At 46.8% G+C, this 27,810-nt stretch overlaps 1 protein-coding gene across 2 annotated transcripts in view; it reads right to left on the bottom strand.

The window, feature by feature from the left end:
• The window catches only part of LOC140426125 (scinderin-like), a 63,348-nt gene extending 41,369 nt beyond the window's left edge, over window positions 1-21,979 (bottom strand). Inside the window, exons 1-7 of one of the 2 annotated variants that reach the window (XM_072510513.1) lie at window positions 21,828-21,979; window positions 13,212-13,395; window positions 12,947-13,101; window positions 8,608-8,769; window positions 3,440-3,589; window positions 708-797; window positions 417-549 (exon numbers count right to left, since the gene is read on the bottom strand). In XM_072510513.1, the coding sequence (XP_072366614.1) occupies window positions 417-549; window positions 708-797; window positions 3,440-3,589; window positions 8,608-8,769; window positions 12,947-13,101; window positions 13,212-13,392 (871 nt within the window). In that variant the 5' untranslated portion in view covers window positions 13,393-13,395; window positions 21,828-21,979. Of the gene's footprint in view, window positions 1-416; window positions 550-707; window positions 798-3,439; window positions 3,590-8,607; window positions 8,770-12,946; window positions 13,102-13,211; window positions 13,396-21,251; window positions 21,389-21,827 lie in introns of those variants that run through there. The other variant, XM_072510512.1, reaches the window with a different exon arrangement.
• Window positions 21,980-27,810: the final 5,831 nt, after the last annotated feature.

Here is a 27,810-nt window from a genome sequence, read left to right as displayed (position 1 = left end):
GACAAGGAACGCATTGGACGTTGTATTGCTGCCACCCGCGCGAACCTGCCCCAACATCAGTGGGCACCCTGAATGTTCCACCTCACTTTCAATGGGACGTCCCATAAGCGGTGGCTGAAGCATGGGAGCCACCTGAACGGATTCTCGCTGCATTTCCCATTCCCAACATTCTGAGACGGCTCCAAAACGGACAGATTTGCACGTTCCAACCCTCAAAAATTGCTGGAACAAAATCGTTTGAAGATACATTTGAAAATGCTGAAAATCCTATGCCACAGGGAATCATTAAAGCACAGTCATTTTTAATAAATTGCAATCATTATAATCACACAAATAAATTAACTTTTTAAAATAAGAGAACTGAACTGCACACCGAGTAACATTCACGATGTATTAAAGGTACAAGACTTTCCTACCTTTCCACATAAATATGTGGCCATTAGCCCCATTGTCAAGAATATAACATTCCTTGGTTGAAAGTGTTGCCATGCGGAACGGATTGGTCGAGGCCACCTCTGTTAAAGACAACTGTCCACTGGCATCAGAAATCTGAAAGAAACGGCAGTGATGTTGATATCCAGTGTGACGTTTCTTGCATTGTATTCTATTAAAGCATTTCTGCTGATCAGGAAATTTGCAGCACTGATCTTTGGCAGTGAAATCATACATTAACAGAGAGCGTCTTTTAAAAGTAAATGGCTAGTTACCATGTGGAGTTTGGCTTTCTGCTTGCTGGATTTTTCTGCTGCAGCATCTTCAACAAGCGCATCGGGAATCACTGGTTTGGAGCCCAGCAACTGCCATTTTTGTAAAATAAAGAGGAAAGTTTAACTTTGCAGCATCCCCCACACCTTTATCTTTGCAAAAATAGGTGTTATTCATAAAATATCTGAAAGAACATTAAGAAACATTTCAAAATGGCAGGGATGTTCAAATTTTCCACGTGACACCCTGAGGCGCTTCGATACAATTCTGATACATGTGATGCTCACTGTATCCATTCGATGTGAGTCATACGGCCCAAGGAATTCAATACAATTCCCAGCCCCTCGGTGCAGTGTGGACCAAAGGGCTGAAGACAGTGACCATTACACCTGGCGTCTCTGCAGCGGCTGTCCCAAGCTTTACTACAGTCCTGGACTTTAGAGTGTGCCAGTCTGATTGATTGGGGACAGCTCTTTGCACTGGAAGACCAACAGGTTTTGGACAGACCAAAGGGCTTCTTTCACTGGGTTGATGATCCTCCAGATCACATTTGTCTTGGTGAGGGTCTTTGGGAACAGTCCGTAGAGCAGAGTCCTGCGACAGAACCGCTTGGGATGAACTTCGACAAAAACCACTGCATCTCTCCACAGACCTTCTTTGCCAAGACACATTCCACAATGTGAGACTCTGGGCTTATAGTAAGGATTCTATGGGGTGGGCCTTTCTCAGCTCCAGCCAATCTATGTCTTGGTGCTTGTTTGAAAGCTCCTGTGATGATGCATCCTGTCAATCGACTTTGACAGTCTGCTCAGGGAATCAACCGACAGAATCCATTATCTGCTGTTCCAGCAGGGCCTCTAGGACAGTACGCTCAGACCACTGCCTCATGGACTTGTGGTCAAAGCTGCTTCTCTGTGTTTAGTTTTACACGAGGGACAGGTGGTGCAGCACGGTCTAACTATTTGGAGCATTTCGCGGCAGAATGACCAGATCCATCCTTCACAACACCGGAGACAGGTGGAACCTCAACACATAGTGACACTTGGGGCGGAATTTTTCCAAGAAATGGCAGCGGATCACGTGGTTCAGTCAAAAACCGAAGTATTTCAGGCAGGTTTCCTGACGTGGTCTTTGCCATTTTTTTGAAGGGGGGTATGTTTTGCGCTGTCATTGGGAGGAGCGGGGTCAAATCATGCCAGCAAGCCCAGAAAAAGGGCACCCCAAACTCAAAGTGAAATTAAAGACACCCATGGGCATCGGGGCTATCCCCTCATAGGTGTCATGTCCCCCGTCCCCTAATTCAAACATTGATCACCAGGATGATCTCCTCCTCCTTCCCCCTACCGTGAACATTGAGTGCATTGGGGCCCCGCCAATGGGTTGCCCTTCACGCCCTGCCCCTTCATGCCCTGCCCCTTCACGCCCTGCCCCTTCACGCCCTGCCCCTTCACGCCCTGCCCCTTCACGCCCTGCCCCTTCACACCCTGCCCCTTCAGGTCCCGTCTCTTCTGGTCTCGCCCCCTTCAGGCCCACCGCTTTGGTACTGCAGGATGCCGGCATGTTCCTGACCACCTGGCGGCTACAATAGCCTCCGGGTCCGTGGTGTGGTCATGGAGACCAGTAGTGACTCCCACTGGTGCAATGTCACACTGATGGGTGGGAACATATATTCCTGGAAGCTTTCGCGTCAATTGACTTTGCATATTAAAATCTATTTAAATGCATGGTAATCACATTCACGCCCAGCGGATTATGTCTGCTGAGAGGGCCCAGGAACATAGCGGACAGTCAACATGGGGAATATAGTCAACATAGGGAATATAGTCAACATGGGGAATATAGTGAATGGAAAATTGCCCCCTTGGTGTTTGCGTACCGAGGATCTACACATTGCTTAATGCAGCCACACACAAAGGAGATCATCAGGATGAGGGTGATGTTGGGCACATTTTGACACCCTTTATCTGGAGGTTTGCATTTCACGGCCCTTCGAACACAGTCCATTTTATGACCCCCAGATAAAGTGGAGGATGGTTCAAGTAATCACCACAGCGCAGGGGTGAGGAATGGGTCAGGCCTGCACCACATACAGCGACATCGAGAGTGCGTCATACCTGATGGCCAGGTTCCTCACCACAATGGAGAGGAGGCGTCACTGTCTCATGCTCAGGTTTTTTTTTTACTATGACTATTCATTCCTTTCGGTTTCTAACGCATATCCTGGTCCCTACAAACCATGTTTCAGGCAGTCTGACCTGACGGTGAAGGGGACAAAGACAAAGGATCGGTCAGCCAAGTTCCCAAAGAACATGGCCTTGATCTTGCCACAATCTACCCTGGAACCCAAGCCAGTTCAAACTGGTTGCAGATGAGCCTGTGGGTCCAAGCAGACGGCGCTGACATTGTCCATATGCGGGGAGACTTTGACTAGAGTGCCTCCGCTGCTTGGGATCGGTATCCCCATTATGCTAAAATCCTTCGAGATGGACTGAGCAACCGTTTCTATCCAACGCACGAACAGGATAGGGGAGAGAGGGCAGCCCTGCTCCACTCCAGATTTGATTGGAAAGCTCCCTAACTCCCACCCATGGATTGAAACTGTGCTGTTGATGTCTGTGTGGGTCCAATTGCGGATTCCCTCACCAAACCCCATTTTGGAGCGTACATCCAGCATGCAGGTATGTGATACTCTCTTGTTTTACATTAAACTCCCACATGTTCTCCAGATACTCACGTCAATAACTCCTGCGGGCTCACTTCCTTCATCCACCACCTCTACCTTGGCACGACCCATCCTCTCGCGATCACGGATATTGTTAGCAAGTTGAGAGCACTTCAGTCGCTCATACATGTTGCTCTTTGATCCATTCCACTGATATATCACCTGCAAGTGCAACATTTAATTGTGATTTCATATTCCATAAAATGTGTATTTGAGGCTCGAGTGCTTGCCAGTTTAATTATAATTCAGAATCTTTTAGAGTACCATTAATGTTTGGTACCAACTGGAAAAAAAACTTGCTGAGCTCAATGGGCATTCTTGTTCTGTGCTTTCTGCTTACCATATAGAAATAGATGTGCTACCAACTAATCGGCAGTAATATTCTATGTTCCCTTTTAATACATGATGGAGAGCAGGAAATGTCTTTTGATCAATAGCTGAAACTTTTAAATATACAGTAACCCAGCGTTGCTTCCCCAGCACCTAAACGGAGTCTGTTCCTTGCCTATGACTTTTTTCACCCTCCCCCATTCTCATTGCTTTAGACCAAGATGGTCAAATAGTTCAAAGGTGCAGAATGTTGTCTACACTGCTGAAGCTGGGCGGCATGGAGCAGCGGGGCCAATGGGCTTGTTTCCATGCTGTAAGCATCTATGACTCTATGAAGTCGTGGGGTAGGGGAGGGAGAGGGGCATTGATTAGGGTGTTTCTGCTTTGAGTTGAGCACACCAGGGTGTTATATGGATTAGTGAGGAAGCATAAATAATCTCGAGATTTTGCTTGATCAAAGACCGAGCGGCATGGTGGCACAGTGGTTAGCACTGTTGCCACACAGCTCCAGGGACCTGGGTTGAATTATGGCCTCAGTTGTCTGTGTGGAGTTTGCACGTTCTCCCCGTGTCCGCGTGGGTTTCCTCCGGGTGCTCCGGTTTCCTCCCACAGTCCACAGAAGTGCAGGTTAGGTGGATTGGCCATGCTAAATTGCCCCTTAGTGTCCAGAAGGTTAGGTGGGGTTACAGGGATACGGTGGAGGTGTGGGCTTAGGTAGGATGCTCTTTCCAAGGGCCGGTGCAGACTCGATGGGCCGAATGACATCCGCCTGCACTGTAAATTCTATGATTCCATGATCCAAAGGGTATTCAGCCGGAACATTTCTTCAGGACTTTAAATACACAGTGAAGTAGAATCAATGATAGGATACTGTCTACGGGCTGTGGAAAAAAAACTTGCTGAGCTCAATGGACATTCTTGTTCTGTGCTTTCTGCTTACCATATAGAAATAGATGTGCTACCAACTGATCGGCAGTAATATTCTATGTTCCCTTTTAATACATGATGGAGAGCAGGAAATTCTAGTAATTCAGAGAAGTCCAATGTGTTCAGCTGTGGTTTTTCAAATCCATGACTGACAGGAGGCCCTCATAAAACCAAAGGCTTGTATGCACCTAGAATTGTTACAGAAGAGAAGGAAGCCATTTGGTCCATCCTTCCCATCCTAGCTCTCTGCAAGAGCAACTCAGCTGCTCCCTCTCCCCTGCCCTTACTCCATAGCCATTTAAACCCTTCATTTCATTGCACTTACCCAATGCCGTCTCAAAAATCACAATTGAATTTGCCTCCCCCACGTTCTCGGGCAGTACACTCCAGGTCCTAGCCCCTTGCTGTGTAAAAATGCTTCTCCTTACGCCAATCACCTTAAATCCTCTGTTTTTTGACTCTTCCCCCATAGGGAACAGTTTCTCCCTCTGCCTCAGCCATCGTGATTTTGAACACCTCAATAATTCTTGTCTTCTCGAAAGAGAACAAATCCTAGCTTGTCCAATCGATCCGCGTGGCTGACGCGCCTCATGCCAGGAACCATTCTTTTTTGTACCCTCTATCATGCTTTCACACCTTTCCTAACATGCACCTTCCAGAATTGAACACAATACTCCAGTTGCGACTAGACCAGTGTTTTATAATGGTTCACCTTCCTGGGGGGGTAGGGGGGGATTTTTCCATTTCTTTTCTAAGTGTTGGCTCTGACAGGAAAAGTGGAGGGCAGTTCACCTACTGCCTTACCAGATGTTCCTGGCATATTTTTAAACCAAAGATGGGAGGGGTGGGTCGCAGAACATCATGGTGACAGAGCTTGCCTTTTCAGCAACCTCGGCTACTGACAGATTGGGGCGCCAATGAAAACAAAACAGAACCTCTCCCCATGGACTCAAGAGGCCACCCTTCCCCCGTTGTCCCAGGAACCCCTCCCCATGGACACACCCCGCCCCCAGGGAACTCTTCACGCCCCCACCCTAAACATACCAATGGAAGCCCCCCCACCCCCTGTAACACCCAGACCCTTTCCCCCTGGAGGGCTGTACTTATCTATGTCCCCCTGTTGATTTCTGTTCGCCAGACCCATTGGGAGATGATACAGTAGGAAAGTCCATTCAGTGGCTGCTAATATATGCTAATGGAGTTCTCGACCTTTCATGATGGGAACATGATGGGATGGGGACAATTTCAAGGGGAAATCGCACTGGCGTGAAAGCTATTTTGGGATTCCTATTGAATTTTCTAAACCAGCCTCCCCCCCCCCCGCCCCAGTCTTCCCACCTGTCAAATACAGGGGCGGAATATCTACCACACCCTTGTTTTTGTCAACCATACCTCCAATCATGAAGCCCAGGATCCCATCTATCTTTTTAGACACTTTATCAATCTGCCCTCAATGATAGCCCAACATCTCTCTGCTTCCAAATCCCCCCTTAAAATTATATCCGTTATTTTATATTGCATCTCCTCATTAGTCCTCCCACTTCACAGTGAAGTGTTACCTGTGAAGTCTCCCCCCACCCCCATTCCACCAGCCCGCCTATGTCCTCTATCACTAGTCTATCACTAACCCCCTCACTGTTCGTAATATTAACGAGTTTTGTGTCATCTGGAAATCTTGAAGTTGTCCCCAACACATTCAAGTCTGGGTCATTAATATCCATCAAGAAAAGTATTGCACCTAGTACCTGGCACTTAGTACCTGGGGAATCCCCACTCGGCACCTTCCTCCAGGCCAAAAAGCAATCATTTGTTGCTTCAGTTACCTGTCACTCAGCCAACCTCATACCAATGGTGACACGGTTCCTTTTATCCCATTGGTTTAACTTTCCTGGCAAATCTATTATGTGGCATTATAATAAGCACCTTTCTGGATGTTCCTGTAAAGCTGATCAACTGCATCACCCTCAGTAACCTTCTCTTTTATCTCATGAAAAGCTTAAAGTACGTTTTATCTTCAATAAATCTGAGCTAGATTTCCTTCATTCATCTACACTTGTCCAATTGAAATTATGTTTTATTATGGATTATCATTTCTAAAGAATTCCCATCCCTGAGGTCAAACTGACTGGCCTGTAGTTGTTAAATTTATCCTTTCCTTCAGCAAGGGTGTAATATTTACAATTTTTCAGCTCTCTGTACATATAAAGCATTGGAAGATTACGGCCAGTGCCTCTGCAATTTCCGTCCTTGCCACAATATCCTTGGTTGCATCCCCTTTGGTCCTGGTGACTAATCAATATTAAGTATGGCCAGCCTTTCGGGCAGCACGGTAGCACAGTGGTTGCTTCACAGCTCCAGTGTACCAGGTTCGATTCCCAGCTTGGGTCACTGGCTGTGCGGAGTCTGCACGTTCTTCCCGTGTCTGTGTGGGTTTCCTCCGGGTGCTCCGGTTTCCTCCCACAGTCCAAAGATGTGCAGGTTTGGTGGATTGGCCATGCTAAATTGCCCTTAATGTCCAAGAAGGTGGGGTGAAGTTATTGGGATAGGGTGGAGTTGTGGGCCGGTGCAGACTAGATGGGCCGAATGGCCTCCTTCTGCACTGTAAATTCTATGGCAGGATTCTCTCAGCCCGGGACCGGGCCGGAGAATCCCCGGGACCGTTTCAAATCACGGCACGTCCGGACGCAGAGAGGAGAATCGGCGCCGCGCCAGTCGGGGGCCACTCTACGCGGTCCCCTCGCCGATTCTCAGCCCGGGGGGGGGGGCCTCCGATGTGGCCTGGCCCGCGATCGGGGCTCACCGATCGGTGGGCCGGCCTCTCTGGCTGGGGGCCAGCTTTCTTCCACGTCGGCCCCTGTAGCCCTGAGCCATGTTGCGTCGGGGCCGGCGCGTTGAAGGGAGCCACTGCGCATGCGAGCGTCGATGCCGGTGCCACTGCGCATGCGTGGACCCCGCAGCGCCCAGTTCACATCAGGATCAGCAGCTGCAGCGGCGGTGTCCGCTCCAGTGCCATGCTGGCCCCCTGTATGGGCCAGAATTGCTGATCCTGAGGCCGTGTTAGCCTCAGGATCACAGAATTCCACCCTACGATTCTAGTATCTCGTCGTTATCAATTTTTAGCCCATCCAGCGTATCAAATCTCTTCTCCACAGAGACATCTTTTTCCTTAGTAAATACAGGTGCAAAGAACTAATTTACTATCTCACCCATGCTCCTTGCTTCCATGTGTACATCCCCTTTTTGGTCTGTAATCGGCCCACCCCTCCTCTTAGAACCAAATTATTAGTTTTCTATGGAAGACTCTATAGTCAGCCTGTTCCTCAATTGTATTACCTACCTGACATCTGTCATGTGCACCCTTTTTGTGCTTCAGGTGCTCTCTAGGTCTTTTGTCACCCAGGGAGCTCGGGCTTTGCCCTACCTTTCCCGAATCATTGGAATGTACCTCAATCATACCCATATCACCCCCTCTTTAAAGGCAGTCCATTGTTCTGTCACAGTTTAGCCGGTCAATCTTTGATTCCGATTTATCTGAGCTGGATCTGTTCACACCTCATTGAAATTGGCACTCATCCAATTGAGTACTTTTACTCCGGATTGCTTCCTGTCCTTTTCCATAGCTAATCTAAACCTCTATGATGTTATGATCACTATTCCCTGACTTGACATTTGATCCACTTCATTCCACTTGGTTCATCAGAGAGAAATGGAGGAAGGAACTCCAGAAACTCAGGGGGCAGGTTAACTCGTGTTGTCACTACTCAGTGACGCCACAGAACTGGACCTTCCCTATCATCATAACCTGGGGTGATAGCCTGATGACCGTAGGTAAGATGGCGAGGGGGAGCTACTGAAAGGAATAGGGATCAAAGTGCAATCGAACTTGCCCCCATTTCTGTGAAACATTAACATGTTGCACTCACAGCTCCTGTATCAATGATGAAGCAGTCTCCATTGTTAAAGCTGGACCACTTTAGAGCCACTTCACTGGCTTTCACATTCCGTCTGCCTTTAACATGCAACAGCCTCTTTACATTGGCTTCATTGGTGACGACATGCTCAAACCCAGACGCGACACCTCCTTCCTACAAAGAAAAAAAAAAAATTAAATGTCGCAGAATGTTATGACAGTAACAATAAAGTGAGTTGTTTACAGAAAAAGACCAAAATATTTAATCAAATCCCACAGGTCCTTCCCGGTGGCACAGTAGTTAGCACTGCTGCCTCACTGCTCCAGGGATCCGGGTTCAATTCCAGCCTCGGATGACTGTCGGTGCAGAGTTTGCACTTTCTCCCTGTGTCTGCGTGGGTTTCCTCCGGGTGCTCCGGTTTCCTCCCACAGTCCAAAGATGTGCAGGTTAAGTCACTGGCCATGCTGAATTGCCCTTAGTGTCCAAAAAAGGTTAGGTGGGGTTACGGGTATAGGGTGGAGGTGTGGGCTTGCCAAGGGTGATCTTTCCAAGGGATGGGACAGACTCGATGGGCTGAATGGCTTCCTTCTGCATTGTAAATTCGAAAAACCAATGGGCGGCACGGTGGAACAGTGGTTAGCACTGCTGCCTCACAGCTCCAGGCTCCCAGGTTCAATTCTGGTCTCGGGTGACTGTGTGGAGTTTGCACTTTCTCCCCTGTCTGCGTGGGTTTCCTCCGGGTGCTCCGGTTTCCTCCCACAGATCAAAGATGTGCAGTTTAGGTGAATTGGCCATGCTAAATTGCCCAAACTTTAGGTGGTGTTATGGGCCTAGGAGTGGGGGATTGGGCCTAGGTAGGGTACTCTATCGGAGCTAGGGCTGGTGAAGACTCGGTGGGCCTAATGGCCTCCTTCTGTACTGTAGAGATTCTATAATCCTTTGTGCTGTGGGTTTTCAACATTTCACCCAGGTTACAGATTGCACTGTAACCGTCTCCGATGGGAAATCTATTGATCGGAAACACCAGTTGTCCAGACCCAAGGATTCGCCCCTTGATTGTTCCGCAGTATTTTGGGAATGAAAGCTAGAAAATACAGCATTTGGATAAGTTAAAGAAAAGTTACTGCTTTATAATGTTTTATCATTGTTTTATGTTTCTGGCAAATATTTATTTCTGCGGTGTTTTCCAGTTCACACTCTTGTGGTCAGGCATTCTAACGTCGCTCTGTAATCCTGAAAATTCCAAAATCCTGAAATAACTTGGTCCTAAAGCATTCCAATTGGAGTGGTTACAGTGTATTATGGGCAGAAATGTCAAACAATGCACCAAATTAGTCCAAAGTTCATCTATGAATGACAGACTGTAGCCTGGGGCCTGCATTATATTCCAATTCAGATTGATTATTATAAGGCTCCTGAGTAAAAGGAATCTGGTTAGTTTTACGCCAATTTCAAGGCGTCATATATAAAGCCAGTTATAATGTTGAGCAAATGGGAAATCTCACATAAATACACCATCAGATCGATGGTATGGAATACAGAGATATTAAAGAGATAGAAAGAGTGCGTTAGCCTCAAAGTAACTCATGCTTTTCATTCCCTGAATGGTTGACAATAACGCCAGACACAAAAAGGAAAAATGGTTAATTCGCGGACAGTCATCTCTCGTCGTATGAGCATAAAATTCACCCAAAACAAAAAAAAAACATATGCATGAGGTTTTACAGATTATAGCTCACAAAGGAATGCAGGGGAATAATCAAAAGGATTTGAAGCATGAACTCTGCTCTTCTTCCCACAGATGCTGCCAGACCTGCTGAGATTTTCCAGCATTTAAATTTTAGTTTGGAGGAGCGCAGAGTTCCACAGAATATTAGGCAAGGATAACTCTTCCAGCCCATGGCTTTCCCAATCTAATCAGAGGCCTGACATTCCAACTGGACATTCCCATTGGGAAAAGCCCTGCACTAGAAGCTTTAATTGATAGAGGCTATCCCTCACTGTGAAAGAAACCGCTCCAGCATCCTGCCTAGTTGCTCTCCACGTCTCCCTGTCTTTGGGTCCGGCTGCTGTATTTTACAAATGACAATGCTTCAGCAGATTTAATTCTCACCAATAGAGTATTTTTTTAAAAGAGCATGATGTAATTTGGCTGTGGATTTTCCACTCTCTGTGTATAACTAGGAAGAAAGCGAGTTATACCAGGCATACTGTGGGCTACATAAGGAACTCCCTTGGGATCCGAAAGACTTACTGTTCTCTGAAACCATTAAGCCCAAATTGTAATGAATTATTTAAACATTCAGAGAGTACAATGAAAAAAAAAATCAATACTTATTCCAGTAAAGCTTCATGCGCCCTACATTTAAGACAGAATCCAACTGAAACAGGAGATAGGTACAAATAAAAACAGAAAATGCTGGAAAGACTCAGCCGGTCTGGAAGGAGAGAAAAGAGCTAACGTTTCGAGGCAAGATGACCCTTTGTCAAAGCTAAAACGTTTAGAAAGTGGGAGATATTTATACTGTAGGGCGAGGGAATGAAAGATGAGGCATAGGTTTCGGTTTAATCATGGTAGTACCACTTAACCAGCTCATTTCACCCCCATCTCAGGGTGAGGAGGAAGCAAAAGAAAATGAGCAGGGATGACTGCATCAGAGGATCTGGGCGAGGGCCGGGTGTGGCACTGTTCAGGGATTCCCAGCTGAGGAAGGCCACCTTGTCACCAAGTGGGAGTGGAAGGCCATCCAGCTCAATTCATGTCCTCCAGCCAGAAAACCTTATAGTCTCCCAATCACAGAATGCAATGATACTTCTAGATTGTCACCTCTCCTACCAACCCACAAGCTTTAAAATCAGTCCTACCTCCTGCCATTTGTAGTTTGAATAAAGTCAACTTATCCAACTCTCCCTATTCGGCTAAATGTAGTTTTCCAGGTCTGCTTGATCTGTACTGCTGATGAACTTTTATATCTTTGGTAGAGCATTTCTCAATTGTTTTCCCTCGTATCCCAATGTTCTTGATGCTGAAAAGGATCTTCACTCCTCTCTGATTCAGCCTCCAAGTGTTGGTGGTCAGGACGAGACAGGGTACTCAAGGTGTGATCTCACCAGAGCAGCATATGGTTCAAACATCCTTGAGGTTTTATTTGTTCTGGTTGTACACTTCAATATCTGATTTGTTTTGTTAATTTTGTTTTGTTGATTGCTGCTCCCTTTAGCTTGTTGATTGCTAAAGCCTGTTAAAATGCCAAGTTTTCTTTCAACTTCACCCCATTGACATTTCAGGACCACTCATGTTTCAACACTTACTACCCATTTTCTTCTGACATGCAGTATTTACACATGTGTGCATTCAATTTAATCTGTCACTGTTCTGCCCACTTGCACACTTTCCCCTTATCTCGCACTGTGTCCTCTGTTTCAGTTGTCCAAGTTGGAAGGAATTAAGCAGGAGTAAAAAGCCAGAAAGTGGGCGAGTATCAAAGTAGGGAGAATCCCAAACCAAATATATTTTAAAAACGCTTAGGAAAGGTGACTTTTCATTGATACAATGGGTGACATTATTTTTTTTAAATCCCAGGTAGGGGTGGGGGGAGAGGGGAATGCATAGAATATCCGAGTAAATCAGCAAGCCATGATAACAACTCTTTATTTTATCCATTCATGCAATGTGGCCATTTATTGCCCATGAACTGGGTGGCTTGTTGGGCCATTCCAGAGGGTATTTAAGAGTCAAACACATTCCTGTAGGCCAGACCAGGTAAGGACAGCGGATTTCCTCCCCTAAAGGGGCATCAGTAAACCAATTTTTTAAAAAATGACAATCAATTAATAATCATCATTAGACTATTAATTCCAGATTTTTATTGAATTCAAATGTCACCATTGGCTGTGGTGGGATTTGACCCAGAGCGTTACCCTGGGTCTTTGGATTATCAGTCCAGTGACAATACACTGCCACCTCCCCACTTTCAAAGCCAGTTAGGCCCATTTCCAAGTAACTGCTGAAATTTAGATGCTTATAAATCAGCTTAAATGCTTATAAACAGGCCAAAGTTAGCGGCTAAAACTGATTGAATATAGCACGGAGCAGAAATTTTTAAAATCCGCTTGAAATAGCTACTATAGTCACTGGTGAATAGGCAATCATTTTTAGACAACAAATAAAAATAGTTTCACGTACACCAGATAATCTAAAAGCAGAGCAGCGATGCCTACAGCACTATGGTGACAGTTCACACATCAGCGTTAACGAGTACACACAAACATTAGACAGTTCAGGGACTTGATATCTGTGAATTCAAAGATTCCGAGCTCCTCAAAAGATGCTGTTTGTTGTCTACATTACCTTGTACACAAGTCCAGTTTTAAAGTAGCCCACGAACTTGCTTGACTCATTGCCTTGTGTTTCCCTATTCTGCACAGCTTTGCCTGCAAGACTGTCATCCAGCTGAACGCATAAAAAGGCCCCAGATCCAGATTCATCAGGACTGCACTGATTTCCTGGAAGACAGCATGTTATCAAAGATCAACCTGAAATAGTTTTTAAACAAAACCTTCAAGCGCTATTGCTTTATTGGCAGTCTGAAAACCTCACATGACCATGGACATACCTAGCCACAAGTGGGCACTGAATTCAAAACGTGAAGTTGTCTGGAGCACGATGTAGGCATCACCCATGTAAAAATTCCCATGCAGATTTTCAGGAACTAGAACCGGGTTCATTTTCACAATCCTCCAGACGGTCAGCCCAGGATTTTTGCCAACATTTTCAAACGCCTTGTGAAAACCCATTATCTGTGGAGAGGAAAATAAAAGATGGGGATATGGATAACTGGAAATTGACACCAGCGATAAATGGAGCTAACAAATAAAATGCTGAGACACAGAGATTTTTTTTGCCAGCAGACAGGGACAGTTTCAAAGGGAGGTCAATAATTATTAATATACGGGACAGACTAGCAACTCACCAAGTATCTGTGTAACATGGTAACTTTCCATATCCTCCATATTACAATGGAGGGAAAATCAGGCGCAGTTCAGGCATTCAGTAAAAGCCAATATTTTTTGCAACTTACTCACAGGGAGGAACTAACGAAGAATATATTTACCTTAATGGTAAATCAGAAATGTCTAACAGGAATTAGAACCTATTCCCCGTAACCCCACCTAACCTTTTGGACACTAAGGGGCAATTTAGCATGACCAATCCACCTAACCTGCATATCTTTGGACTGTGGGAGGAAACCGGAGCACCCGGAGGAAACCCACGCAGACACGGGGAGAACGTGAAAACTCCACACAGACAGTGACCCAAGGCCGGAATTGAAACCATGTCCCTGGCGCTGTGAAGCAGCAGTGCTAACCACTGAGCCACCATGCTGCCCTTATCTAGTGTTAATAAAACAATATCAAAATACTGCTCTGGCAAACAACAACTGTACCCATAATATTATTTAAATAGTGCACATAATTTGCATTCATACCCTATACAATTGCCCCACCGATGTCCTATTGGCAAATTTACAATTCTGGTTGGAAGTCTTGATTCAGTTCATTAATGCCTGAAAGTAAGGGACTGAGCACAGATTGTCCAATAAATAAAGGGCGGCACGGTAGCACAGCGGTTAGCACAGTTGCTTCCCCGCTCCACGGTCCCAGGTTCGATTCACGGCTTGGGTCACTGTCTGTGCGGAGTCGGCATGTTCTCCCCGTGTCTGCGTGGGTTTCCTCCGGGCGCTCCGGTTTCCTCCCACAGTCCAAAGATGTGCAGATCAGGTTGATTGGCCATGCTAAATTGCCCTTAGTGTCCAAAAATGAGCAGATGGGGTTTACTGGGTTACGAGGATAGGGTGGAAGTGTGGGCTTAGGGAGGGTGATCTTTCCATGGGCCGGTGCAGACTCGATGGGCCGAATGGCCTCTTTCTGCACTGTAAATTCTATGGCTTCTACTTTAATGCAGTATCACATCGGCACCAATTTGATTCAAAGCTGATCATGTAAATTGTTTCCTATCGGGACATTGATCGATCATCGGTCATCGATCGACAGTTCCAATGCGCCACAGCGAAAAACCGCACCGACCTCCTCAGAAGACAAACATGGGACACAACTGACAGAATACCCTTCGTCGTCCAGTACTTCCCCGGAGCGGAGAAACTACGACATCTTCTTCACAGCCTTCAACACGTCATTGATGAAGATGAACATCTTGCCAAGGTCATCCCCACACCCCCACTACTTGCCTTCAAACAACCGCGCAACCTCAAACAAACCATTGTTTGCAGCAAACTACCCAGTCTTCAGAACAGTGACCACGACACCACACAACCCTGCCATGGCAATCTCTGCAAGACGTGCCAGATCATCGACATGGATACCACCATTACACGTGAGAACACCACCCACCAGGTACGCGGTACATACTCGTGCGACTCGGCCAACGTTGTCTACCTCATACGCTGCAGGAAAGGATGTCCCGAAGCGTGGTACATTGGCGAGACCATGCAGACGCTGCGACAACGAATGAACGGACATCGCGCGACAATCACCAGGCAGGAATGTTCCCTTCCAATCGGGGAACACTTCAGCAATCAAGGGCATTCAGCCTCTGATCTCCGGGTAAGCGTTCTCCAAGGCGGCCTTCAGGACGCGCGACAACGCAGAATCGCCGAGCAGAAACCTATAGCCAAGTTCCGCACACATGAGTGCGGCCTCAACCGGGACCTGGGATTCATGTCGCATTACATTCATCCCCCACCATCTGGCCTGCGAAATCCTACCAACTGTCCTGGCTTGACACAATTCACACCTCTTTAACCTGGGGTTACCCCATCTCTGGATCTGTAAAGATTTAATCACCTGCTAATGCTCGCATTCCAAGCATTGTCTGGCAGCTTTGAACTTGTCTATATATTTGTTTCTGGAACATACCTCTTCATTCACCTGAGGAAGGAGCAGCGCTCCGAAAGCTAGTGACATCGAAACAAACCTGTTGGACTTTAACCTGGTGTTGTAAGACTTCGTACTGTGCTCACCCCAGTCCAACGCCAGCATCTCCACATCATATTCATTACAAGACATGGAACCACATACTGGGTGAGTTCTGAATGTCTCCGTAAAACTCTTAAAAGCTGACTCTCTGAAGACCTCAACCTGTGCTTATCTCTTATGGTGGCGAGTTTCTCAGGAGCATTGAATGCAGGATATTAAAACAAAATGAAATAAAACTATTTGGCACTTTGACATGTTTGAGAATATAATCAATGGCAACATCTGAGGCTTCTTAACCATTATTTTTCTTACAATCATTTTGAATTGCTTTTTAAATTCTCTGAAGGTGACCAGGCAAGTTGAAACAGTTGTTAAGAAATCTGATAGGATCCTTGGGTTTATAAATAGAGGCATAGAGTATAGAAGCAAGGAAGTGATGCTGCACCTCTACAAATCATTGGTCAGACCACATTTGGAGTATTGTGTTCAGTTCTGGGCACCTTATTTAAGGAAGGATGTTAAAGCCCGAGAGAAAGAGCAGAAGAGAGTTATGAGAATGATACCAGGAATGAGCAGCACGGTAGCATTGTGGTTAGCACAATTGCTTCACAGCTCCAGGGTCCCAGGTTCGATTCCTGGCTTGGGTCACTGTCTGTGCGGAGTGTGCACATCCTCCCCGTGTGTGCGTGGGTTTCCTCCGGGTGCTCTGGTTTCCTCCCACAGTCCAAAGATGTGCAGGTTAGGTGGATTGGCCATGCTAAATTGCCCTTAGTGTCCAAAATTGCCCTTAGTGTTGGGTGGGGTTGCTGGGTTATGGGGATAGGGTGGAGGTGTTGACCTTGGGTAGGGTGCTCTTTCCAAGAGCCGGTGCAGACTCGATGGGCCAAGTGGCCTCCTTCTGCACTGTAAATTCTATGAAATGAGGAATTTTAGATACAAGGAAAGATTGGATAAATTGGGCTTGTTCACCTTGCAGCAGAAAAGATTAAGAGGCAACCTTATTGAAGTTTTCAAAATTCTGAACAATTTTGACAGGGTAAAGAAAGATATTCTGTTTCCACTGGTTGATATGTCAGTGACTAGGGGGGTCACGATTTCAAGATGGCAGCAAGCGAGCTAGGAGTGAGATGAGGAGAAACTTCTTTACTCAGAGAATTGTTGGGGTATGGAATGCACTGCCTGGGAGACTGGTGGAGGTGCTTTCCATCTGAGGTTTCAAAAGAGAGCTGGATATATATTTGAAAGTGGTTAATTTAGAGGGCTATGGAGATTGGGCTGGGGAATGGGACTAGCTTGGTTGCTCAGTTGGAAGCCGGTGCAGACACAGTGTTGTGCACACACAATGGGCCGAATGGCCTCCTTCTGTGCTGTAAATAAAAATAACAGCAGCAAAAAATAACAAATTGACTTTGGAAATATGTCACATACAAAATTTGAAGAATGTATTCCTCCCAATCATTTTATCAACATTTTACATAAGCATCTGGGGTAAACATAATCATTTTGCTGTTGAACATGTGATGTGGATGCACAAGAAAATAAATTGTTTAACTCGGCTAATGATTCAGGCTCCAGGGTACTAAGTAGATGCAATTGTAGGATATAGTAATTCACCTGACAGTGCCTTGTGGGACGTGTGGGAGTGTTCCTCTCAATTGAAACACATTTTTCAGAAGAAGCAAGTTGAATTTTTGAAGCTGCCGAATAGGTAACTAATATATTAAGTCATTTCACGGAAACATTTTAAGAAGTACCCAATGTTCATACACTTAAATCAAAGAAAAGGTCACTCTATATTTGTTCAGTGAGCTGAAAATCTTTCAACAAATTCATTGATAAACTAGTAAGATTTTGAAAGTAATATCATTTGCACAGTAGTATCGGCAATGTACTGAAGACTTGTGCTCCAGAACTTGCCAGTTCCCTGGCCAAGTTGTCCCAGTACAGCTACAACATTGGCACCTACCCAGCAATGTGGAAAATTGCCCAGGTTGTACAGGGGCTTTTCACAGTAACTTCATTGAAGCCTACTTGTGACAATAAGCGATTATTATTATTAAAAGGCAGGACAAATCTAACTCAGCCAATTACTGCCCCATCAGTCTACTCTTGATCATCACGGCACGGTAGCACAGTGGTTAGCACTTTTGCTTCACAGCTCCAGGGTCCCAAGTCCATTCCTGGCTTGGGTCACTGTCTGTGTGGAGTTTGCACATTCTCCCAGTATCTGCGTGGGTTTCCTCCGGATGCTCCAATTTCCTCCCACAGTCCAAAGATGTGCAGGTTAGGTGTACTGGCCATGATCAATTGTCCTTAGTGTCCCAAATAAAGGTTAGGTGGGGTTACACGGATAGGGTGGAGGTGCAGGCTTGAGTCGGGTGCTCTTTCCAATGGCCGATGCAGACTCAATGGGCCAAATGGCCTCTTTCTGCACTGTAAATTCTATGATCAGCAAAGTGATGGGAGGAGTCATCAACACTGCTATCAAGCGGCAGTTGCTTAGCAATAACCTGCTCATAGATGCTCAGTTTGGGTTCAGCCAGGGTCACTCGGCTTCTGACCTCAGTCGAACTTTGGTTCAAACATTGGCAAAAGAGTTGAATTCCAGAGGTGAGGTGAGAGTGACTGCTCTTGACATCAAGGCCTCATTTGACCGAATATGGCATCAAGGAGCCCTAGCTAAACTGGAGTCAATGGGAATCAGGGGGAAAACTCTCCGCTGGTTGCAGTCATACCGAGCACAAAGAAAGATGGTGGTGGTGGTTGGAGGTCAGTTATGTCAGTTCCAGGACATCAGTTCCTCAGGGTGTGTCCTAGGCCCAACCATCCTCAGCTGCTTCACCAGTGACCTCCCTTCCACCAAAAGGTCAGAAGAGGGGATGTTTGTTATTGATTGGACAATGTTCAGCACCATTCGCGACTTTCATTTAATAATAGAATCACCACAGTGTAGAAGGAGACCATTTGGCCCATCGAGTCCACACCGACCCTCTGAAAGGGCACCCTACTTACGGTCAGACCCCCCACCCTATCCCCTTAACCCAGTAACACCACCTAACCTAACCTCTAACCTTTTGGACACTAAGGGGCAATTGGTCATGGCCAATCCACCTAAACTGTAAATCTTTGGACTGTAGGCGGAAATCGGAGCACCTGGAGGAAACCCACGCAGGCACGGGGAGAACGTACAGACTCCGCACAGACACTCACCCGAGGCCGGAATTGAAGCCGAGTCCCTGGAGCTGTGAGGCAGCAGTGCTAACCACTATGCCCATAGGCAGGCAGGGTGGGCAGATAGGTGACAGAAGCAGTTTAATGTGCAGTCGCACATTCTGGCAGAATGGGGAAGAAAATAAATGCTAAATGGTAAAGTGTAAAGGAACAGAGGGGCTGAATGGTCAGAAAGAAAAGGTGGCAGGGCAAGTAGAATGCAAAATTGAAAGGGGGAAGAACAGGAAGGTGTGTTTTACAAGTTAAAAAGCATTGACTCCCCATGTCTGCGTGAGTTTCACCCCCACAACCCAAAGATGGGCTGGTTAGATGGATTGGCCACTCTAAATTGCCCATTCATTGGAAAAAAAATAATTGGGTACTCTAAATTTATTTTTAAAAAGCAAAAAAAAGCATTAAAGCAGTTGAGCAGTGGTCAATGTGTGTATTTTTGTGGCTGGTGCTTTTATTCTGTGGGACAAGGGTGGGCGGGGTCAGGAGGGGCGTGACGTCATCGGGGAGCCCCAGAAATGACGATGAGTGCGGGTCCCACCAAGTGTAAATCCCACTCTGCCCTCCGCCTATTGTTCAAGTGTAAATCACCCTCTGCCTATTGTTCAAATCAAGAGAAAAGTGAAGCGACACCGTATAAGCAGCTTTGGAACTGCTGGGGTCGCAGGCTTTAATGGTGAAAGCCTCAAACTCCCAAGTCTTTCAAACGTTTAACAATAGGAGCCAGAAACAGGAGTTGTCCCCATCAATAAGCCAGATGCTTCTGGGGAGCGAAGTGAACAATGTAGCGCTGGACAATGTAGCACAATATAGCGCTGGGCAATATCACAATGTAGCTCTGGACAATATCACAATACAGCGCTGGACAATATCACAATACAGCCCCGGACAATGTAGCACAATATAGCGCTGGGCAATATCACAATGTAGCTCTGGACAATATCACAATATAGCGCTGGACAATATCACAATACAGCCCCGGACAATGTAGCACAATATAGCGCTGGGCAATATCACAATACAGCGCTGGACAATATCACAATACAGCGCTGGACAATATCACAATGTAGCCGTTGACAATATTACAATACAGCGCTGGGCAATATTACAATACAGCACTGGACAATATTACAATACAGCACTGGACAATATAACAATACAGCGCTGGACAATATTACAATACAGCGCTGGACAATATCACAATACAGCGCTGGACAATATTACAATACAGAACTGGACAATATCACAATACAGCGCTGGACAATATCGCAATACAGCGCTGGACAATATTACAATACGGCCCTGGACAATATTACAATATATCGCTGGACAATATTACAATACCGCCCTGGACAGTATTGCAATACAGTGCTGGACAATATTAAAATACAGCGCTGGAAAATATCACAATGTAGCGCTGGACAGTATCACAATGCAGTGCTAGACAATATCATAATGTAGCGCTGGACAATATCACAATGTAGCGCTGGACAATATCACAATGCAGCGCTGTGGCAATGTAGCGCTGTGACAGGCGGCGAGAGGAGGGCGCTCTTTCAACCAGGGATACAAGCGAATGGACAGATCTGTGAAAGCGCAAGGAGCGGAAGAGGTTACCATCCGGAATGGACCCAGCCCACATCCTGCTCAAATCGAACAGAGTAGAATTTATTCCTGAATGCTCAGTCATTCGGCTGCAACACATAGCTAGAACTAACCCAGCCAATCCAACTAACCCATCCAGTCTGTGTCTAACTCAAAATTTGGGAACTTTTTGGAAAAAAAAGTAAATATCCATTTTTAAGAAATATAAATTGGATTTTATTTTCATTTCCAACAACATTGGCACGACAAATAAAACACTCCTAACTCTCAAATTGTGTTACAGTCCACTAAAACCTACAACTGTGTTACAGCCCATTACGATCTGCAGCTGTGTTACAGTCCATTACAATCCGCAGCAGTTTTCGAGTCCATTACAATCTGCAGCTGTGTTACAGACAATAACCGGGAGTAGCTGTGTTACAGTCCATTACCATCTGCAGCTGTGTTAGTCCATTACAACCCAGAGCTGTGTTACAGTCCATTACAATCTGCAATTGTGTTACAGACAATAACCCGTAGTAGGTGTGTTACAGTCCATTACAATCTGCAGCGTTGTTGCAGTCCATTACAACCCATAGCTGTGTTACAGTCCGTTACGATCTGCAGATGTGTTACAGTTCATTACAGTCCGGAGCTGTGTTACAGCCCGTTACGTTCTGTAGAAGTGTTACAGTCCGCTACAAGCTACACCAAGTTTGTTACAGCTCGCACTGGCACGGTCTGTTACAGCCTGAACTGAGTTATATAGTCTGTTACAATCTGCAACCCGGAGTTATAGACTGTTAGAGTCTGCGCTAAATTACAATCTGTTAGGATCTGCTCCGTTTTCGTACCATCTTTCCTATCGGTAATCCGCCTCCGCTAAACAACAAGCACCAACTACTCTGCAAGCCAACAAACTCCAGAAAATTGCCAGGATTTCCTAAAGCGCACAACTAAAATCCTTCAAAATGGAGAGGGGCGAAGTCCATTTCCTCTTGAGCTCTGCAGTCGATCGCATCTTTCCCCCAGATGCTCAGAGTAAGGAGGGGCGAAGCATTCGACCTCTCAGACTCTTACTTTTTACAAACACAACTAACAGAGGGCTCGGGTGCCATTTTTATTCAATCGGTGCTGAATTTGTGAAGCCAGGGTGGGGTTTGCATTAACTGCAGCAGAGCAGTGGGCAAGGGGCGATGCAAACTCCTTCTCCCCCTCCACCCCCCCAATTAATATTGGAATGGTCACTGCATTCAGTACAGTTTCAGATCTATCCCCCAACCTTTGCAGATTCACCCAAAGCACTTCTACATTGAATTGATCCCACTTGGGAAATTGAGAGCTGTCAATGAAACCGACGAGACCTGTTTTCACGGGGGGAAGAGCGAGAAAGTCGACAGCACTAGTAAAAGTGGTAAAACTGCACCTACCAGAAAGCAAGCGAGAAGTCAATCTGATCCTTGCAGTAATATCAAAGCGCAGATGCTCAATTCTCCCCGGTTCGCTTTAACTCAAGACTTTATATCAAAAAGGGTGTGGAAATCATAACTGCAATTCTATTGGCCAGCGTTTACCTAAATGACATATTAACATATTTGAATATGTTAATTTCCAGCTCTTCCTCCAACTGGCATTTGCCACCCATCAAAATAAAGGTAAAATATAATAGAGACACAAAAAATATTTTAATCTCCTCACTGATCTCCCAAGAAGGGGAGTTTGGATCAGTTCAAGCCTGAACTGACACAGGCTTAAAGTGATTTGCAAATCACTTTAGCACAGTGGGTAGGTAGCACAGTTGCTTCACAGCTCCAGGGTTGATTCCTGGCTTGGGTCACTATGTGCAGAGTCTACATGTTCTCCCTGTGTCAGCGTGGGTTTCCTCTGGGTGCTCTGGTTTCCTCCCACAGTTCAAAGATGTGCAGGTTAGCTGAATTGGCCATGCTTAGGTCTGTGCTCTTGCCAAGGGCCAGTGCTGACTCAATGGGCCGAATGGAAGTGTGGTGGAGGCAGATTCAATCAGGGGGCATTAGATGATTTTTTTTATTTGTTCATGGGATGTGGGCATTGCGGGCTGTGTCAGCATTTATTGCCCATTCCTAATTGCCCTTGAGGGGACAGTTAAGAGTCCAACCACATTGCTGTGGATCTGGAGTCACATGTAGGCCAGACCAGGTAAGGACAGCAGATTTCCTTCCCCAAAGGACATTAGTGAACCAGATGGTTTTTTTTCATCACTATTGAATTCAAATTTCACCATCTGCCATGGTGGGATTCGAACCTGGGTCCCCAGAGCATTACCCTGTGTCTCTGGATTACAAGCCTCCCCTATGGTTACTTGAATAGAAGGAATGTGCAGGGGTACAGGGGAATGGCATTATGTCATGATGCTCATTGGAGAGCTGGTGCAGACACGATGGGCCAAATGGCCGCCTTCAGCAACATCACTGGCAGACTTGCACTTTGCGAGGTTCCGCACTCACCTTCATTTCTCAGGCCCCCCAATAACATCATGTCCCCAATGGTGTCACGCCCCTCCCGAACTCACCCACCCTCACCCCACAGAATGCCAAGGCGCAAGACACAAAAATACACAAATTGATCACTGCTTAACTCCTTTTTAACATGTAAAAACACACCTTCCTGTTTGCCCCTCTTCCTGTTTGCCCCTCTTCCTGTTTTGCCCCCTTCCAGTTTTGCCCTCTCTCCAGTTTTGCACCTCTTCCTGTTTACCCCACTTCCTGTTTTGCCCTTCTTCCTGTTTGCCCCTCTTCCTGTTTGCCCCTTTCCTGTTTTGCCCCTCTTCATGTTTTACCCCCTCTAGTTTTGCCCACCTCCAGCTTTTTACCTCTTTCCAGATTTGCCCCCTCACAATTTGGCCTCCCACAAATTTCCCCCCCTCTCTCCCAATATTATCTCCTCTCTCCCAATTTTATCCCCATCCGAGCTCTGCTCCCTATCTCAGCATTGTCCCATCTCTCAACTTTACCCTCCTCCCAGTTTTGTCCTCTCTTTCCCAGTTTTGCTCCCACATTCCCAGTTCTGACCTCTCATACCAGTCTTATCCCCTCTTCCAATCTTGTCTCCGTATGAAGTCTTACAACACCAGGTTAAAGTCCAACAGGTTTGTTTCGATGTCACCAGCTTTCGGAGCGCTGCTCCTTCCTCAGGTGAATGAAGAGGCCTGTTCCAGAAACACATATATAGAGAAATTCAAAGATGCCAAACAATGCTTGGAATGCGAGCATTAGCAGGTGATTAAATCTTTACAGATCCAGAGATGGGGTAACCCCAGGTTAAAGAGGTGTGAATTGTACCAAGCCAGGACAGTTGGTAGGATTTCGCAGGCCAGATGGTGGGGGATGAATGTAATGCGACATGAATCCCAGGTCCCGGTTGAGGCCGCACTCATGTGTGCGGAACTTGGCTATAAGTTTCTGCTCGGCGATTCTGCGTTGTCGCGGGTCCTGAAGGCCGCCTTGGAGAATGCTTACCCGGAGATCAGAGGCTGAATGCCCTTGACTGCTGAAGAGTTCCCCGACTGGAAGGGAACATTCCTGCCTGGTGATTGTTGAACAGGACCTACTCACCGCACAGGACCTTCAACCGATGTTATACACCAGATACATCAATGACATTTTTTCCCTTTGGACCCACGGCGAAGAATCACTGAAACGACTACACGATGACATTAATAAGTTCCATCCAACCATCAGACTCACCATGGACTACTCTCCAAAATCAGTTGCATTCTTGGACACACTCGTCTCCATCAAGGACGGTCACCTCAGCACTTCGCTTTACCGCAAACGTATGGATAACCTCATGATGCTCCACTTCTCCAGCTTCCACCCTAAACACATTAAAGAAGCCATCCCCTATGGACAAGCGCTCCGTATACACAGGATCTGCTCAGACGAGGAGGAGCGTAACAGACATCTACAGACGTTGAAAGATGCCCTCGTACGAACGGGATATGGCACTCGACTCATCGATCGACAGTTCCAACGCGCCACAGCGAAAAACCGGACCGACCTCCTCAGAAGACAAACATGGGACACAACCGACAGAATACCCTTCGTCGTCCAGTACTTCCCCGGAGCGGAGAAACTACGTCATCTTCTTCACAGCCTTCAACACGTCATTGATGACGATGAACATCTTGCCAAGGTCATCCCCACACCCCCACTACTTGCCTTCAAACAACCGCGCAACCTCAAACGAACCATTGTTTGCAGCAAACTACCCAGTCTTCAGAACAGTGACCACGACACCACACAACCCTGCCATGGCAATCTCTGCAAGACGTGCCAGATCATCGACATGGATACCACCATTACACGTGAGAACACCACCCACCAGGTACGCGGTACATACTCGTGCGACTCGGCCAACGTTGTCTACCTCATACGCTGCAGGAAAGGATGTCCCGAAGCGTGGTACATTGGCGAGACCATGCAGACGCTGCGACAACGAATGAACGGACATCGCGCAACAATCACCAGGCAGGAATGTTCCCTTCCAGTCGGGGAACACTTCAGCAGTCAAGGGCATTCAGCCTCTGATCTCCGGATAAGCGTTCTCCAAGGCGGCCTTCAGGACCCGCGACAACGCAGAATCGCCGAGCAGAAACTGATAGCCAAGTTCCGCACACATGAGTGCGGCCTCAACCGGGACCTGGGATTCATGTCGCATTACATTCATCCCCCACCATCTGGCCTGCAAAATCCTACCAACTGTCCTGGCTTGGTACAATTCACACCTCTTTAACCTGGGGTTACCCCATCTCTGGATCTGTAAAGATTTAATCACCTGCTAATGCTCGCATTCCAAGCATTGTTTGGCATCTTTGAATTTCTCTATATATGTATTTCTGGAACAGACCTCTTCATTCACCTGAGGAAGGAGCAGCGCTCCGAAAGCTGGTGACATCGAAACAAACCTGTTGGACTTTAACCTGGTGTTGTAAGACTTCGTACTGTGCTCACCCCAGTCCGACGCCGGCATCTCCACATCAATCTTGTCTCCATCGCAGCTTTGTCCCTTCCCCCAGTTTTGCCACCTCTCCTGCAGTTTTGCCTCCTTCAAAGTTTGCCCCACCTTGCGCCTCACCTCAATGACCTTGCTTCGCTGCTGGCTGTCCAGCCCTCCTCAACCCTGGCTTAGGGGTCGAGTCGAGTCACCACGCTGCTCCCCTCGATGACTGGCGCCTCACACCTCACCTCGCTCAGTGACCTCACCTCGCTGCTGGCTGACTGCCTGCCTTTGGCCTGGCTTCCTTAGCTCTGGTTGAGATCGAGAAAGCTGATGCTTCTTTTGTAAAAACACAGGAGACCTTCGCCTTGACTGCTGCCACTCTCCTCATCACCTCAATAACTTTGGATCAATGTTTTGCCGCTCTAGTGGGCCTCAACCAATCCGAGTTTGATGTCGCTCTGCATTGCCTGCTGATAGGCTCATTTGGATTTGGAGAGCCTATCAGCAACTAATAATAATAATCACTTATTGTCACAAGTAGGCTTCAATGAAGTTACTGTGAAAAGCCCCTAGTCGTCACATTCCAGCTCCTGTTCGGGGAGGCTGGTACGGGAATTTTCATTGTGTTGGGGAAGGAACCCAGTGGCAGAGGGAAACCCCAAAAGTGACCGTGTCCAAGGCTTCAGGTGCGATGTGGTGGGCCGGGGGGGTGGGGGGGTTCCTCCATCAAAGGCCTCCTTCCCAGAAGAAAAATGCAGCATGGATCAATGTCAAGCCTAAGTTGTCCTGAACTGACTCAACTGGTTTAGAACAGGCCTCAGTTGGATTTTAACTGGCAATTCTACTGGTCTCATCAGAAATCCAACAGGGGCCCCCAGTTTCTGAGGAGTCACCAGTAGGCATCAATTCTTCTCTGCTGACTTTGAGCTGGAACCATATGGTGCCCTCTCTCACAGTGGAGGTAGAGTGCAGCATATGCTTGGCACTGGCACTGGCGCTGTTTCTCCCTCTCTGTCCCCTAGCTCCAGCTGTCTCACACCAACCTTCCATCCACCTAACTATGTCTCCCTCCCTCAGTTTCCCCCCCTTCCCAGTCTTTATACCCCCTCCTGCTCCTGCGTCCCGAAAACATTATATATTGTCTTGTGATTGGCATGTTGTGTGAATGAAGTTCCATCGAGCAACATGTTGATTGTCTCTTTTCTTTAGTTTAAATGCCGCAAGAGAACATTACAGGTCGTGGCAGCATCACCAGACAGAATTTGCAGCCTGGCAAGAAATGATTAAATCACTGCATCACATTTGCCTACTACATCGGGAAAGGTTAATTTTTGTAACAGGTGGGAAGAAATTTACACCAGCACCACCCAGTGATTTGAATAAATATGTGAGAGTATCTTACTTTAAAATGCCAAGCTGTAGAACGATAGCCACGTTCAGAGACCTTCCAGCATTTCCTTGCAGCTAATGGTCTGGGGGACCTGGCTCCAATTGGAAAGCAAGCAGTCATCCAGCACCACTATATTCCAGGGAGACTGGTCCCAGGGATGAGAAACCTCAGTTATGCGGATAGGCTGGCGGGATTGGGACGGTTCTCCTTGGAGAGAAAGCGGAGAGGAGATTTGGTGGAGATGTTTAAGCGCATGGTGGTGGGGGGGGGCGGGGGGGAGGCAGCTGCTGCTGCTGGGCAGAGTAGACAGAGAGAAACTGCTCCTGCTCGTAAAAGGATTAAGGATGAGAGGACACAGATTTAAAGTGATTTGCGAAACAAATCACATGTGACGTGAGAAAATGCTTTTTCGCATCAGGAGTGGTTCGGGTCTGGAATGCGCTGCCTGAGAGTGTGGTGGAGGACGGTTCGATTGAGGCATTCAACAGGGCAATAGATGATTATTTGAATAGAAGCAACGTACAGGAGTACGGGCAAAAGGCATTAAGTCACAATGCTCATTTGTAGAGTCGGTGTAGACACGATGGGCAGAATGGCTTCCTTCTGCACTGTAACAATTCTATGAATTGTGATTCTGTGTGAGAATCCATTTGCTGGTGACGAGCGCAGCAATTCAGTTAACTGTCTGGCAACTCCCAATGGACAGCAGTGCATCAGTGTGGGGGATGTCCCCAGGTATGGAGGAATTGTTTTATGAGCAAAGGTTAAACAGGTTGGGACGCTACTCACTGGAGTTTAGAGGAATGAGAGGTGATCCTCATTGAAACATACAGGATTCTTCAGGGGTTTGACTGAGTAAATGCTGAGCGGATGTTTCCCCTCCTGGGAGAATCTAGGGCCAGAGGGCATAGTCTCAGAATAAAGGGAAGCCAATTTAAGACTGAGATGAGGAGGAATTTCTTCTCTCAGAGAGTTGTGGGTCTTTGGTACTCCTTGCCACCGAGAGCTGGGGAGGGAGAGTCCTGGGGCGGGATTCTCTGACCCTC

Source organism: Scyliorhinus torazame, chromosome 7 (assembly GCF_047496885.1).
Source record: "Scyliorhinus torazame isolate Kashiwa2021f chromosome 7, sScyTor2.1, whole genome shotgun sequence".
NCBI lineage: Eukaryota > Metazoa > Chordata > Chondrichthyes > Carcharhiniformes > Scyliorhinidae > Scyliorhinus > Scyliorhinus torazame.
This window is presented reverse-complemented; position numbering and strand designations above follow the sequence as displayed.